The following is a 16,983-nucleotide window of genomic DNA, read 5'->3' as shown; positions in this document are numbered from 1 at the left end:
TGTGATGTTGACAGACTGAAGTCCGTCCACATTTACCACTCATCACCATCTTAAACTTCGCCAGCAAGTCATACAACTGCCTCAACTATTGCTTAGACAGCTGGTCACTTACAATGGGAGCATCACTACCCTCACACTTCCATGTGGGCATGAACTCCTCTTCCATGTCCATTTGTTCAATTGACCAAAAACTTGTAGCTACTGGTGGATACCACTTCTTCAGCATATTTACATGAAATACATTCTTCCTCTTCCTCTTATTTGGCATCAACATCTCATAATTCACCTTACCTACCCTGCGTAGTATGCGATATGGCCCTTGCCACTGAGCTAACAACTTATTACTACTAGTAGGTAACAACACAAGTACCTCCTCATCTGGCTGTAGCTCTCTCGGCCTAGCTGTCTAATCATACCACTTCTTCTGCTGCCCCTGTGCTGCTCTAACATTCTCTTCCACCAGCTCAGTCATCTCCTCCAACCGTTCACGTACTAAGAGAATATGTGACACAACACTCTCATCACTCTTCTTGTCAGCTTCCCACACTTCTTTAAGCACATCGAGTGGACCTCTAACTTCTCTTCCATATAGAAGCTCAAATGGGGAGAATCCTATTGTGTCCTGGGGAACCTCACGATAAGCGAACAAAATGTAAGGAAGCAGCCTGTCCCAGTCTTGTCCCTCCTAATTAACAAGCTTCCTCAAGAGTGACTTCAGGATCTTATTGAACCTCTCTACCAATCTGTCAGTCTGCGGATGGTAAGGAGATGTACGGATCTGGTGTATCCGCAAGAGGTTGTACAACTCCTTAAGAAGTTGCGACATGAAGTTGGTGCCTTGATCCGACAGAATCTCTCTTGGAATGCCCACACGAGCAAATAACTGGATCAGGTGCTCTGCCACTGTACCTGCATCAATCGAACGAAGAGGCATGGCCTCTGGATACCTAGTAGCATAGTCGCACACTACCAATATATACTGGTTACCTCTTCTACTGTGAGGCAGAGGACCAACAATGTCCAAATCTATACGCTCAAAAGGCTCCTTCATTATTGGTAGAGGTATTAGAGGTACTCTCCGATGGCTTCCCTTTGCAGTACGCTGACATTCAGGGCATCGGCGACAGTAGTCTGCCACATCACAGAATAGAGCTGGCCAAAAGAACCGTCTACTGATTCTCTTAACAGTCTTGTCTCTACCAAGGTGACCTGCTAGTGGGATAGTGTGAGCCAACTTACACACTATCTGGTGGAACTGCTCTGGTAAAACCAGTTGTTCTACAGCTTCCCCTGGTTTTTTCTTCGGGGTCCACACATGATACAGCAGATCATCTTGCTCAACAAACTGCTTAGGGCTTCTCCCCCTCATATCCCGAATGCCCGGAACCTCATCCTGCAGCTTATGCAGCTCCTGTTTAGACTGATTCACATTGGGGATATCTTCTCGAAGCCTCTTAAGACATGCCCATTCATACCGGTCCTTCCTCTTGTCTGATCGTGACTTCTTTGATCTTACAGCCCTATCATCAACAAACATGTCATCACCAAAATCAAACTCACTTGACAACACAGACTGCTCGTTGCTATCCACACTAGGAGAAACACTCATTTGCTCCTCCGGTTGTCCCGTGGCTACCTGAGGTTCCTGTACAGGCTCTACACTACTGGAAGAATCAGTTGATTCCCCTTGCTCTAACTGGGCTGCTTGTGCTAGGGCCTGACGCCTAGTAACCACCATGAGGGCCTGTCCACCATCATTGGCTCTCAACAAATTCAACAGCTCAGGAACATCTGTCCCCAACAACACGGACTGTGGTAAAGTCTCTGATACCGCAGCCTCCACTGACACAGCCTGTCCATGCACTTCCAACTCCACATTGGCAAGAGGATACACCACAGTATCCCCGTGAGCACACTGGACTGTAACAGCCTCACCCTGTCTCAGCTTCTCGTCACTGACAAGGCCACTATGGACTAAGGTCCTAGAACAACCAGTATCTAATACAATATCAGATACCAACTGACCTTCCACCATACCCTCACACCTACTCAAAAACTTACTCTTAGAGGATTTGTAAGGACTCCTTGCCCCACAATAAAATGAGCCACTTGGGCATTGCCTTGACGTATGCCCCCTACCTCCACAATTGTAACATACTAAGGGCTTGTCCTCCCGTTTCTTCCTCTCTCCCTTTACAGCAGTCTCTCCCTTCGTAGCATCCTCCCCTTTTGAGGACACTCCTGTTGCCACCTTCGTAGGGCAGTCTCTCGCCAGATGACCAGGTTGCTTACAGGTAAAACATGTCCTTTGGCTGCTTTTCTTTGGCTCCATACCAGGAACCCAAAGATCCCGCTTCCTGGCTTGTCTGTAGTCCTCAGCCAGTCGACCAGCTTCCTCACTAGTCCGCGGTTTCCTCTCCTTGACCCATACTTTAATCTCCTCAGGCAGGACCTCCACAAATTGCTCCTTCACCAACTCATCGACCACTGCCTGGCGATCTGCACGTCCCTTCAGCCACTTTTCTGCCAGATCCTGGATACGGATAACAAGCTCCACAGGAGTTTCATTCTCCTTTGGCCTCACATCACGGAATCGTCGTCGGTAGGTCTCTTCATTGATGTCGTAACGACGAAAAATGGCTGCTTTCACTCGTTTTTTGTCATAGTCCTTTGCGTCGTGGTCGCTCATTGCAGCATAAGCCAATCGTGCCTTCCCAGTAAGTTGAGGGGCTAGAATTGCTGCCCGCTTGTCTCTGTCCACGCCATGGGCTTCCACAGCTCTCTCGAAGGTGGTGAGAAAAGCTTCGATGTCATCATTCTCAGCCAGTTTCGTAAGCTTTAGCGACTCTGGTCCCACCTCTACACGACGCGGCCTTCCCTCAGTTAGCCCTCGAACTAATTCTTCATAGTGCCTCCTGCTGGTTTCCCGTTCAAGGCGTCTCTCTTCGTCATATTGGCGACGTTCCTCTAGTCGTGCCTTCTCGAAGAGTTCTCGTTCTTCTCTACGGTTCTCCTCTTGTCTGCGGGATTCCTCCATCCAGGCCTTCAGTAGCTCTGCTACTTCTGACATTGCTGGTTCTGTCTCAGGTTGGTAGCTCCTCCCCGAGCGCAGCATACGCGAGCTAGCTAGCAAGCTTAGTAGCCGTAGAACGAATCGACCACTCCTGTCACCAGGTGTAACAGCACGCCAGCCGCCAGAGGAATCAGTGCAAGAAGAATCCGAGGAAGAATCGCAGCTTAACAGTTCACTTTATTGAGGGCTAATTTGGAAGGCAACAATATACATTTAAATGCCCTATTTATACAACAAAACATGTAGTGACCTCAATGACGTGTCATGTAGTGATACAAATAACAAAATAAAAATCAGGTGATAACAGTCAGTCAGTCAGGTGAGTGTCACTCCATTCAGCTTCTCTATCACACCAGGAAACCATATGAAGATGATAATTTCCATACTGACACTTTCCTTGAAGGAGCATGTTTAGATTCCATGAAACTATCTGAGGTGCCTAGTGTACTGGGTATCCTGTTACAATAGTATTAGGTAGCAGTATTTAAACAGCATGGTAGTACTGTTTAAGTAGGGATTCCCAAAAATGACGTGCACCACCTAAAATGCCACCTTCAAAAATCATCCCAGAGATAAAGCAAGAGGAGTTCGGAAATCTTTGTTTCGTGTCAGTGCTCCCAATGAGACTGAAAGATATGAAGGTTAGTCTGCCTCACATTGGACGAGCGGTTTACTATCATTTTTTCATCACATTTTTGCCTTCACCCTGGTTGTAGAAAGGGCCTGAAAGGTAAAACTTACCCAGCAGTTTGCCTGTTCATGGAGAATCCAATGGTGTAAATTTCATCTTGGTAGAGGACTGCAGTCATAAGTTATGATCATAATTAAGCACCTGTAGTTTATTTTCTGTACTGTCACTGTGCAAATCAATTTTCCTGTTGTTGCCACTTTGTAGTGCTGTATCTGCAAAACTTCAAGGCTTCTAGAGCTGAAACTTTGGTTGACTATTCCTTTGGTTATCTAGATAAAGAAAATGTAATAAAATGGAATTTAAAAATGCACTAACATATGGAGTTCTTGCAGATCCAGTCACATTTACTTATTGGAGTGTTGGAGTAGCTACACACAAGTGTATGGTTTAATTGCAATGTGCATTCATACAATGTTCATATAATCTGCCATAATTATGTACAAATCTGTACCATTAAGTAAGCTATGTCCTCTTTACCAAGTGTATAAGCCACTTGAAGCACATTATCATACACTATGTATATCAAACAGTACAGTAATACTGTAGTAAAGTTCCACTGTAAAATGATGGGCATTGCCAAAAATGTTCCCTATAAAAACTGGGGCTGAGGTAATCATGCTCATGAACTTTGCATTATTCTATTCAGAATTTCCTGGAAAAGTTTGCATTATGCTCCAAAATTTATGCATTTAATAGAAATGTAGAATTGCCTATTTATTTAAATTCTATGGTTAATTATTATTGCACATAAACAAGATATAAGGTGCGGCCAAGAAAGCCGGCGACCACACCGTGAGTATATTAACAGGAAGAAAGAAAACAGCTTTTTCATGTGTGCATACCTCCATGGCCCCTTCTCCAAAGCACACCATTTTTGCATTATAGCTGTCCCCCAAGTAGGGTACACCACACAGAAAATTAGATTAAATTTGCAACAGCCATTTGCGAGATATGGGCGTTCAAAATTTCGTTTTAATTTCTTCGTTTTTTCTTCTTATGCCGTACGGGGGGCTACGGGGGCTTCGATTTCTTTTCGCACACTTAGCAAAAATTGTTATAAAATGCAAATGTGTAACTCGATTGCCACGATCTTTGGCACAAATGAAGAGTGTGTAACGGTGGATTCACGTACTAAGTTTGTTGTGAATCTGAGTAATATTCAAGGAGTTATGAGCATTTATTCACGTAAAAAAGATCAAACTTCTGTCACGGCTACAGGGTAAACCAAGTACAGAAATAACTTGAAAATTGGTGTATAGATAGGCTGATCATCGTAGAAGTACCTTTTAATAGTATGAATAGCAATAGAGTTACAGCGACAAAGTTATAAAGCAAAAACTAAGCATGTGTAAAATCTCGGGATTGAGATACTCTAATAGAACAGTCACCACGGGGTAAAAAAGGTGTACAAAAAATGTCGAAAAAAAACTTACCAGAGTTCCTCCATACCTAACACCTGCATCCTTAACCACTGAACCACTGCTACCTTGGCTGATCACCTCACTTAATTTCTGCTTTATAAATGAAATTTCTAGTTGAAATCTGCTCATAATCAAACATTTGTATTTTCATAGATCTACCAATAGAAGTACTAGATTGTTCTAGAACATTCTATGTATGTTCTATTAGAAGTCCTCAAAAAAAGTTTGCACTCTATTAGAGTATTACAATGATATTATCAAATATTGAATCAAATCATGCAATGAAATACATTTATAAGTCTGTCTTCAATAATCATCATTGTGTCTGCATAGAAAAGAAGAAATGTGAGTGAAAACAAACCTCAATGTCAGTCATAGGCTGGTTTTGGGGCCTTATAAAGTACAAAAAGGAGTGAAATCCACACAAAAACAGCCAAGCTGTAAAAAAATGGTGCGGCCTTAAAAAGCCTGGGTGAAAAAAGTTGTGAAATCAATGGTGGCGGCCAAGAAATGGCTGCAATGATGTTAATGCTAAAAATTTTAATAATGGCTGTGTGCATTGTTAAAATTTATTAGCATTAACATCATTGCAGCCATTTCTTGGCCGCCACCATTGATTTCACAACTTTTTTCACCCAGGCTTTTTAAGGCCGCACCATTTTTTCACAGCTTGGCTGTTTTTGTGTGGATAATGATTTCAGGAATTATGATGAAAATTATTCTGACATAATGCACCCCTACTAAAAACCGTCATAATTTTATTATCATATGCAATGAAATCACCTTGACCAAATAGTCCTACATAGTCAATTTATTACGGTACTAAAAACAAACAAGAAAACACTAACAGGTGGCTGGATTTTGAATTGTAAAAGGTTGCTAAAACCTGAATTTTGGTTTGCCTGTTTGCCTGATCACAGTTGCAAGGCTAGAGACAAAACAAAGCAGTACACAGTCACCATTTCATGGCACAATAACAAACTCATGGGAACGACACTAATGTCTGAGACTGAGACCGAGACCACTTTATTAGAGTACCTTGATCTCACTGCTGAGCTATACACAATAGATTAAGGCACATGTTACCCATTCTCAGTATTGGAACTACCAGTTCCAGCCCTTTTTATTCCAATTCCAGTTGTTCCAGTTCTGGAACTAGAACTGCACTGGAACAATAATTTTGCTTTCCTTAAGACTGGAACTGGAACTAGAACTACAACTATAAAGAAATTTTATCAAGTACTGAAACTAATACTGGAACTGGAATTGATCATAACCACACAGTTTTGGCCAATGAGATTTTATGCTCTTTACTTGGCCAGAATTTAATCTGCTAACAAAAAACACAATGTAGTATATAACTTCATAAAAGCTGTATGTATTACAACCATGTATGCATGTATATATTAAAACACTGTTTGAAACAACTGATTGGCTATCTCAGTCACATTTTTATGTATTTGATAAGTAGCTACAAGTCTTTTAATACCACATGCACCCTATATAGTGTTAGTGTTATAGTTGTTGGTGTAATAATGCTGATAACTAATATTAGCTAACAATTAAACCTAGCATAACAGTGAATGTTTATAATTCATTATGGGCTTTTTGTAATACTTTAGTTAAAATAAGTGTTGCTCTAGAAATTGAAGAATAATTCTAAATGTAATGGTTCTGAACTGGAACTAGAACTGTAATTTTAAAGGTTATGGTCCAGAACTGGAACTAGAACCACAATTTTAAAGATTATGGTTCCAAAACTGGAACTAGAACTGTAATAACTGGAACAACACTAGTAAACTAAGAGTTACTTAACATTTCATTTCACATAAATCACATGCTGCTGCAACAAGCACCATTAAGACTGTTACATGTTCCTAATGTGCATAATTTCATCATGCATGTACCCTCCTTTCTGTTAAAGCATAAAAATTTATAAGTATTTGCCCATTCGATATATGCATTTCCCCTTTCAATGTGTTCACAATACCAACTATTATGGTATAGTGTTGCTACAATGGGGTGATAGGGAACTGAGGAAGTTTGGGGAGAAATTGGGTGGATGAAGTGCTAATTATCTGTGCATGGCCAAACCAAATCAGTTATGCTAAAGTTAACTTATATGATTATTCATTGGTTGCTGCTATCATGTTGTGTTGCTATACACATATGGTGCATTGCTGCACTAAATGGAAGACATATTTGCTTCATGGTCAACTGTAAATCCAGTTGTTGTGCCATATCCACATTGCTTGTCTGCATGGCTTGTGCAAATGTTATTACAACAATTTCCTCAGTTGCCCTTTCCCCAAAGTACTTGTGCATAGATATCTGTATGAATATTATTTGTGTTTTGTGCTGTCATGTGGCAATTGTGCAATGTCATGTGGTAGATATTTACATGAGTGTTTGTTTGTTTGGTGTGTTTCTTCGGTGCATCACTATGAAGTATATAGCTTCACTGGTGTAAATCATTTTACAATACAGTGAAAACAGATGTATAAGGATATAAAGAAGCACATATTGAAACAAGGTCCTTTTATTTGATAAACTGACATGAAACGTTGTTAGCAAGAACCACTCTCCTCTCAATAAAATGTTCTATTATATTATAGTGTAGGGTAAACTTTGACAAATTAATTTTAAGGGCAACAATCTGGACAGCAACAACCAATCAAGATAATTGCAGAATTTATATCTTTTCATGTATGTGCACATATGGTGCACTATCCACGTACACACAAAATGTCTTTTAGGGTAAGCTCACTAGCCATATGGAAAAATCCAATGAAAAAAGAAGTAGTATTCGCAATAATTTATTCATGACAGATCTTTGGAAAATTGAAGCAAAATATTAGGATGCGTAATTTCCATGGCCAGTGATAATGATTGCCCCTGAATGTATTACAGCAATGTAGCTGAGTGCTATTTCATTCCATTTTCTGATGTACAGAAGTTAAAAGAATCTACATAATGACGTTAATCCTGGTAGCATATTGACAAGATTGCTCCTGACTGGAAGAAGGTGGCAGATTCCCTGGAATTTGATATACAGACAATTAGAGCAATAGAACAAAACTGCATGAAAGGCAGCCACATTAGATTGCTGTGACAATTTAATAAGAAACTGGCTGAGTACTGATCAGGGTCTGAAGCCGAAGACATGGCAAACACTGATCAATGCACTAAAAGATATCAAGAATTTGACAGCAGTTACAAGGGAAATGGAAGATGACATTCAAAGTCTTTCACAGTGAACAGTATGAATTTAAACTTCTAAATTAACTGTCACTTGTGACCATTGGTTATGGTCTAACCTTTACAATGCATACACTGTAACTAGGATTAGTTTTATAATGACAATTGCTAGGAATTTTCATACATTAAACTTCTATTTTTCAATGCACAAACAAGTAAAAATTGCAACTTTCATACATCCTATTACAATACTTATCATGTATTGTTATAACCATTTGTACCTTATTCAATTTTAAAGAATGCACTTTTAGTAGTAATCCATGTATATAGCAAAACAAATGTGTGGTGCAGCTGCTCATATATTATGTACCAGGGCAAAAGAGAGTGTCCCCCCCTCCTTTGTGGATTTGTTAAAAGATCACTGTACTTTTCTCTAATAGAACACATTCATGCGCTCTAATAGAACTCACAATGCCTTCAGATATAGCAATAGGAATGTTTTAGGTTTGATTTCCTATAAGTGTATGCCCCCAGACCGCATATAGAAAGAATTTGGATATTTGTCTCAGTCAATTCCCCCACTCCTCTAACTAAATTGTTCCTGCAACATAGTTGCTAGTGCTATTACTAGCTAGCTATGTATAGCTACTGTACAATCTCAACAGGCATTCAGTAATTTGTATATGCTGTAGTATTTTATAATTAATTTAAAATAATTATTATGCAATAATTAATTAAGCTCTTTTCACATCAATGTGTACATGGGTGTATGGTTTAATTTTTTAGGAGCAACCTAACTAGAGGTTCAACAAGAGAGAAAGAAACTGCAATAAAACTAACTAACTATAATTTTATATCTGATCCAAGAAATCTGTATCAATGGCACAAATACAACTGTTATGGTGATTAAATCCAAAGTAAAATCACCAGCATTTATTCAAGTTTGAATAGCAGGTTTTGCGAATTTTCTCAGCATGAATTAAACAGATTTTGTACCAAGTTTGGTGCTTTTATCAAAATGTGAACGATTTTTTTGCTTAGCCGCTCTACTACTTACCCCACATAGACAATGTAGGGAAACTACAAAGTGTATGCTATTCTTTTAAAATTGGAGAAATTATTGACACCTGCAAGATATGTAATTATGTAATTCACATTACCAGGGGAAAACAGTTATTATTGTGCACTATTTTGTGTTATGAAATTTTGTACAGCAACACAGATTTTATATTCCTTAAAATTTTGCATATACATGTATACACACTATGGTACACCATCCACCTACATACAAAATGTCTTTGAGAATAAACTCATTAGTAGGCCCTGGCCTATTATGCCCAAAATTTTACCCATTATGCTTTTGAGCATTGCTTAAAAATTAAGCCTATTATGTTCAAAATTATGCTTTCAAAATCAAGATTATGCTCCAGAACTGACTGTTTTATTAGAGTATATTAGTGTTTTCTGACTGCTGTATTAGAGTAAGTGACTGCTCTATTAGAGTATTTCAATCTTATTTCTGCAAAGTGTGAATATCCAACAAAAAAATGGTTAATAAGTTATATTACATGTTTTTAAATGTGAAATATACTAATAATACTATTGGCAGTGATTATTTGCATTCTTTCAGGCACGCGTATTCCGTATTTTAATTAAAATTTTAAATATTGTCCTTATTATGCTGGCATTATGCTTGATGCTTTTGGTCACCTATTATGCTTTAAATTATGCCAGCATAATTGGCCAGGGCCTACTCATTAGCAATCACAATAACTAGTTAGTGTATTCATGATCAATCATTAGAAACTTTTTAAACCAGGCGCACGCCCACAGCCGGCCGAAGGCCGGCTGTGGTGTACCAGGCGCACGCCCACAGCCGGCCGAAGGCCGGCTGTGGGCGTGCGCCTGGTTTACTGAAATTGCAATTGTTTTCGTAAAAGTGTGTGTGTGTGTACCTATCTATCTACCTATCTACCTATGTTTGTCCGTACGCACCCACGTGAGCAAAATCATTTAATAACGGTAAAAACAGCTTTTACGTAAGAAGTAAAAGTGAAATGAAGTTTGTATTAAACTTCTACACAGGTGAACTTTGCTCTGAGGTGGTTTCTTTTCGGCGGACTGAAATACGGGTGTGGTGACTTTCCTCAGACTACCTTCCCCTTGACGTTTTCAGGAATTTAGCCACTGAAAAACAACGGTGCAGGCCTCGTACACTGCCAGGAATAGCCTATCGCTTCAAGTTGAAAGGGGGCGTATCCCTTACGTACGCGAACGAAAATGAAGAGCAGCTTTGAGGCTTTGTCGAGAGAATTTGTGGGAAAAACACGTTAGTCACACTATAAAATAGTTTAGAAGATAGTTTTGTGCGTAATATGTTGGTAAAAGCGATTTATTTTTTTCCTTACTTTGGCCTCTTTTCTGTTACACCTTTTCAGCTATAAGTCACTAAGTCTAAGTCCTTGAAATTAGGTTAGGTAATCCTAAGGCTGCAGCACATGTTGCTGCAGACCTTCAGTGCTGGTCACTGTAAAGCATTAATACAATAATACAATTTAACAAACGCTTCCTTAGCAGTGCATAGCAACCTAATTGAACGAATTACGAATATTTCATGAATTACGAATATTTCATGAATTACGAAATACGAGAAATAGCTAATTATATTATTGCACAACCCAAACTACCCTATTGTAAAGTAGTAATACATAGTTGGTTAATTCATAGTAGTATATACTGTCTATAGTTATTCCAGATGAGTTAGCTAGCTGCATGGCGCCTGGTTTTTAGAAGTAGCACAACATCAACTTGTTAAGCAGTGAAAAGAAAATATTGGAATGTTCATTGCCAGTGATCAGGGCCGCCCACAGGGGGGCAACTGGGGCATTTTTCCACGGGCCCCAGCCTGAAAGGGGCCCCAGGAGGCCCCATGAAGGTCCCCCTGAATACCTGTTTAAAAGATCAATATACTCTAATAGAGCAGTCAGATCTAAATACTCTAATAGAGCAGTCACAGCATTCTTCAGAGGAACAGTGTAGCAAGCTTATAGACAAGGAGATGTGGTTGGTGATGGGTAGTTATTGTTATTGCTAGCAGGTTGTGACCTTTTTTTTTTGTTGGTCTTCACCTTACAACTTGGGTCAAGGGCCCCACTTTAACTCTTTGCCCTGGGCCCCTTAATTCCTCTGGGCGGCCCTGCCAGTGATAATGGTAGCTACTCCCTTAAAGCAATAGTTTCATAACTATTATAAACGCTTGCTTAAAGTAATAGCAATAAAGCACTGTTCTGCATATAATACATAAATGTAAATAATGACTACCGTAGATTGGGTAATGTACGTGTTGCAAAATGTTTGAATGGAGTAATGCTTTACGAAATTAAATCACACAAAAACTATTCTACTGCAAAATTTTTCTACACCGTGACTTACAAGTTACCTATTGTAATTGCATGCAATTAGCCAATACATTTGTATTTGTTGTATGCCCACTGTGTTTTTACTATACTTTTATATTCCTTCATCGTTCCAGATCACCAGCAATTTACACAAGCAAGGACTGCAGTCCTAGCAGAGATGCAGGTTCCTATAACTATGCAGCTACATCTTCACCACAATGTAGCTATATAGTTGACACTTTAAATAGGCTAATTATAGTACTGTCATGCTTTAGAAATTGTTTCAGCATGCATGCTAGTGGTAACTATCATGACGAGCATGTCTCCAGTTTATAGCGAGCAGCATTAAAATAGTGCTGGTGGACAAAGAGAATATTGATCTGTATTAGCTAGCTATAGCTATATATGCATACACAGAGACCCCACTACATAGTTATGTACATCATTATAATTATGATTATTATCATGCAGTCACATACGTTTAGCTAGATCTAGCTACTGCAGATAATTTGTTATTTACGGAATTACATATGATTTATTGGTGTCACGTGTAGTATATCCTTTATAGCTTGTGTGAATTGAAAGAGTAGCTACTGTAAACTGAATCAGACTAGCATGCTGTAACTGGTAGTCCACTTAATCTTTTCGATTTGTAGCTATGTTAGCTATGCTCCACTGCTGATTTTTACATGCAGCTGATGGTAGCTACAGCTGGCTGAGTGATTTTCTGCATTGACAATTTTCCGCATTAAAATAGTAGCTATTTTCGTATGCATCTTGACCTTTCGAAATTAAAATACTCTGGATATTAATCATACGTCAATTTTTCTCCACACAAATTTCCCAATCTACGGTATACTCTTGGTAGCATACTATTAATAATTTTACCACCTTACGTTGTTCAAGCTACTAGGCTTAAGCATAATATCGTATAACGGGAATGATTCGCGGAAGAAAACATTCGCGAATTTCGCGATTTTAGGTGCATTCGCGAATGTTTTCTTGCTAAATTTTTCCTATCAGTTGATGTAGCATTCATGTAACGAGTGCATAAGCGGGTAGCTACTCGCCTAGCTACTCGCCTTGCTACTCGCTAAACTGTTATATATGCGTAACGGTATAGCCAGTGACCGTGGCGTGTGATTCGAACAGAGATGCAGACTTCAGTGACAGTGGAAAAATCAGTGCTACTAAATGGGGCAAGCATAATTGCAGCCCAGTGATTCACTGTGCCGGAAATGGCGTGTCTTAGCCTCGGTTTTAGTGCCGCCCCAAGGCTATAGGCGTGCCTATCGTCCGCGCTCATTATCGTGAATGCCTACTTCTCCAGCGAAACAGCAATCATGCATGGCTACTAGTATGCGTAGTATGCAACATGTCAGAGTCAGCCATATAGTCGAGCGTTCCCTAGCTATCCATAGGAAAAAAGATTAATTCGTTGCGGGCGCGCACCCAATTATTAATTAATTTATGCAATAAATCGCGAACGTTTTCTCGCGAATGAGGAAATTGTAAATCATTCGCAAATGTTTTCTTCCGCGAATTATTCCCGTTGTACGGTATTATGCTAAAATTAGCCTTCTAGCACTTCTCAAAAAATTCCCCTGCTATCTTATTTTATCTGCATTATATTCCCACATTGTTCATCTGCTTTATACTCATACAGAGTGCAAGTGATTAAAAACTTGCTAATTAAAGAGTGTGGCACCCATTGTGCTTGCAAGTATTCATCCCATTTTGTTTGGGATGAATACTCACAAGTAAAACATGTGCCAAGCTCTTTAATTAGCAAGCTTTTTAATTACCTGCACTTTTACGAGACAACATTGCATTTGAGTGGTACCATAACTATAGTGACTTTAGTTTTAGACATATTGCCATATGTAGCTAGAGTTAGACTATTCGCAGTGAAAAACCCTCGAACAAAAGTTGCTAATGTTGCCAACATTTTACTGTTCATTGCTCTACATAGTAATGATAGGAGAAATATTGGAGCATTGCTCAAAAGCATAATAATAGGCTCAGGCCTAGTAAGATTCATTGAACGGAGTTCTAGCAAATCAAATTTCCACCCACGCTCCCAACCCTATATACAATGATAGATACCTTCCTCTTCCACATTGTTAACTATAGTTATACCAAGAGTAAATAATGGAGTATGTTGCATATGACCATATATCCATATTATGTATTTGATACATATTCTTTGCTATAACAATAATAGCACAGCTGATTACCCTGGAATATAACATAAAAAGCTAAAACAGTGGTAGATAGATTATTTGCAATGAAACACCTTCCATCAAAGTTTTGTTGTCAATTTTTCAGTGTTTGTTAGTGTACAAAACAAACTAGAATCTGAGGAATGTAAAAACTGTATAGCTAAGTATCCAACATATCTGGGGCGGTGGAGCAGGCTAAAGAGTGAGGGGGCCAGGCCAGCTGTATATTGAAGACTAAAAAAAGTCACTACTTGCTGACAATAGCTGCTCTCCACCAATTATATCTCCTTATTTATAACTACATGTATGTAACTAAGTAGCTTGCTACACTGCTTCTTTGAATACTGTGACTGCTCTATTAGAGTATCCAGTTCCTGACTGTTCTATTAGAGTATCTTGATCTTTTCTTGCAAACAGCGTCCCATAAAAGTGGGGGGAGGGGGGCATGGCCCCCCGGGTCCCCCGTCTCCACTGCCTATGTGATATATCAATGTGTTTAGAGGCTTAGAGAAGATAAGATACATTGGCATAAGATACACATGTTATGCAGTACAAACCGTAATAATGGCAGCAGATTGCTGACATGAAACAACTTGACTGCTATATTTGAGTAGTTGAGGAGCACATAAATATATAAGTCTTTTAGAGGATTTTTAGGCTGCACTCATAGCATATTAATTTCAGCAATAATTGGCTCAACTATTTCTTTCGCTACCATACATATAGACAAATATACATACATATATGAATGAATTTGGAAAAACCTGGTATTGACACATAAAGCTTTGTTGGTAGATATGGTAATTTATTAGTATTTAGCAATTATCAGAACTTACAGGAATCATTGGTACAATTTAGGGGAATATTCTTCTCAATATTCCGTTCTAAAGTTACTTTCAAAATGCTATATGTAGCTACAGCACCCTAATCTATAAAATTAATAGCTTGTTGCAAGTGCACTTAGCATTGCTACAAATTCTTAGAGTATAATCGTCTATGCTAGCCAAGCATACTATTGAAATTTTACATTTTACGTACCCATGCATGTTACTACTTATATTGAAAATCAGTGACATGAATCCTATTGTGTGATCTATTATATAGTATAAGCCAACAAATACTCCTTTCATATGATCACTTTAAACCAGGTTGAACCCACATTCAACCTGGGTTAACGCGTTCATATGACCACCATAACCAGGTTGAACATGGGTTGAACCCAGAAGTCATAACGGAGTTCAACCCTACAAAGGAGTAGGGTTGAACTCGGGTTTAACTCAGTTTATGGCTTCAAAAGCGAGTTGTGGTTTTTAATGAATACATAAAATGCATAGAAGACAATTATCACTCAATGAATACCATCATGTGATGATTGCTTGTGAACAGAAACTGGGTTGAACCTGGGTTGAATGTGGGTTACTCAAGCCGGGTTGAATCCACTTTTGGGTGGCCATATGAAAAGGGTGTATGTGATAGAACCTGCTGTCACACTACATCTACTCCCAACTATACATACATAGACAGATACACACATAGCAAACACATTAATTTTGTACACTAGTTGCCAATGCAGTGAACTATCTGTGATGCATACCACTACCCATCGATGATATAATCTTGGAATTAGGTGATTGAAATAAAATTGCTTTGTGGTAGTGGTTCATTTTCAGCATAAAAATGAAGCAATAAAATTGTCTGTGGAAATGTTAAACCATTTATTCTCGTAGACATAATGCTGCCTTGTCTTCATTCATAAAAAGTAATGATTAAAGTCTAAGGGTTAAATTCTAACAAATCATGGTTCCACACCCACCCTCCTAACCACAAATTCCATTACAAACTAGCCATCAGTAACACTCAACAATTCTATTCCATGTTCTGTCATAAAATCCACTATTATAACTAAAAGTTTTTATACAGTGAGTCAGGGCGGATCTTACGTAGGTGCAGCAATACAATAGGGGACAAAAAGTTTACATTTTGGTCTTTTCTATGATACAATCATAAAATAATCATAATTTTATTAGCTTTTCATTTTTTTAAAATGATTACATCATCATTTTTATTACCAATCGTAATTTTAGTAGGATCACTAATCATTTTAATGATTACAATTGTTTTTATCATAACGTAATCATTTTAAAAATGATTGTAACCAATTTTAGCATAAATCATATTGGCATTATTTAAAAAAAACAATTATTTTATTAAATGCTATCCCACTAGGGACCTGTGAGAAGGCTAAAGCCTGTGAATACAGGGAGTCTGAAACATGTAACTGAAACATTGAAGAATGCAGAAAAAAATCCCAGACCCAGTGGTGACTTGATCCCCAGCAACATGCAGTCTAGGCATGCACCAGAAGAGCCACAGCAGCCAGGATCTGTGATCTTCTTTGCATTTAACCTCTACTTAATCATTGACTTCTTGCCATCAAGGGGGTTTTATTAACTTAGTAATTGTTTTTTTTAATGATTGACAATCATTATAAAAACCAATACAAATATCATAGTTTTTACTATCGTTTTTTATAAAATGATGATGCAATAATAAAACAGTTCATTTTTTCATCCTAATTTATCATAACATAAAATGAAACGTAAACTTTTTATGTAAATCACAACTGTACTTTAATATCAGTAATTTTAAAGTGAATATTCAAATAGATTACGATGTAACAAAATTTCTCTCTAAGACTACACTGAAATGCTATCATAACCTACTAATCCAAGAACCAAAAGTTCAATCAGACAGAGCTTCTCAACCAACACTCTATATACCAAGTTTTGTGATCTTGACACCCACAATAAACTAGACTGGCATGTAATAGGATATGGATACTGTGACAGGCCTCAGATAACAAACAAAACTACAAACACATCTGCAAAACTGAACCATACAAGACTGGTCCAGCCAATAAAGCTGGTAGTGAGCTGCACTGTATACCAATTGTAACAGTCACTGATTCACTTGAAAAACA

The 16,983-nt window shown here is 38.5% G+C and overlaps 2 protein-coding genes across 4 annotated transcripts in view; both read right to left on the bottom strand.

The window, feature by feature from the left end:
* Positions 1-685: 685 nt before the first annotated feature.
* LOC136258254 (uncharacterized) lies at positions 686-3,115 on the bottom strand. Its single transcript, XM_066051573.1, has one exon. The coding sequence runs from the start codon at positions 3,113-3,115 to the stop codon at positions 686-688; it is 2,430 nt and encodes an 809-aa protein (XP_065907645.1).
* A 384-nt stretch (positions 3,116-3,499) lies between these two features.
* LOC136258263 (ankyrin repeat domain-containing protein 49-like) overlaps positions 3,500-16,983 on the bottom strand; it is a 61,583-nt gene continuing 48,099 nt past the window's right edge. For 2 of the 3 annotated variants that reach the window (XM_066051594.1, XM_066051595.1), the window contains one exon: positions 3,854-4,033. In XM_066051594.1, the coding sequence (XP_065907666.1) occupies positions 3,857-4,033 (177 nt within the window). In that variant the 3' untranslated portion in view covers positions 3,854-3,856. Of the gene's footprint in view, positions 3,530-3,853; positions 4,034-16,983 lie in introns of those variants that run through there. The other variant, XM_066051596.1, reaches the window with a different exon arrangement.

The sequence above is a fragment of the Dysidea avara genome, chromosome 6 (genome assembly GCF_963678975.1).
Source record: "Dysidea avara chromosome 6, odDysAvar1.4, whole genome shotgun sequence".
NCBI classification, from domain to species: Eukaryota; Metazoa; Porifera; class Demospongiae; order Dictyoceratida; family Dysideidae; genus Dysidea; species Dysidea avara.
The sequence above is the reverse complement of the archived record's forward strand: the minus strand, read 5'-3'. Positions and strand labels throughout refer to the sequence as shown.

Bases quoted from the DNA above. Each gene is read 5' to 3' on its own strand.
- LOC136258254 (XM_066051573.1), bottom strand. From the start codon at position 3,115: ATGCTGCGCTCGGGGAGGAGCTACCAACCTGAGACAGAACCAGCAATG.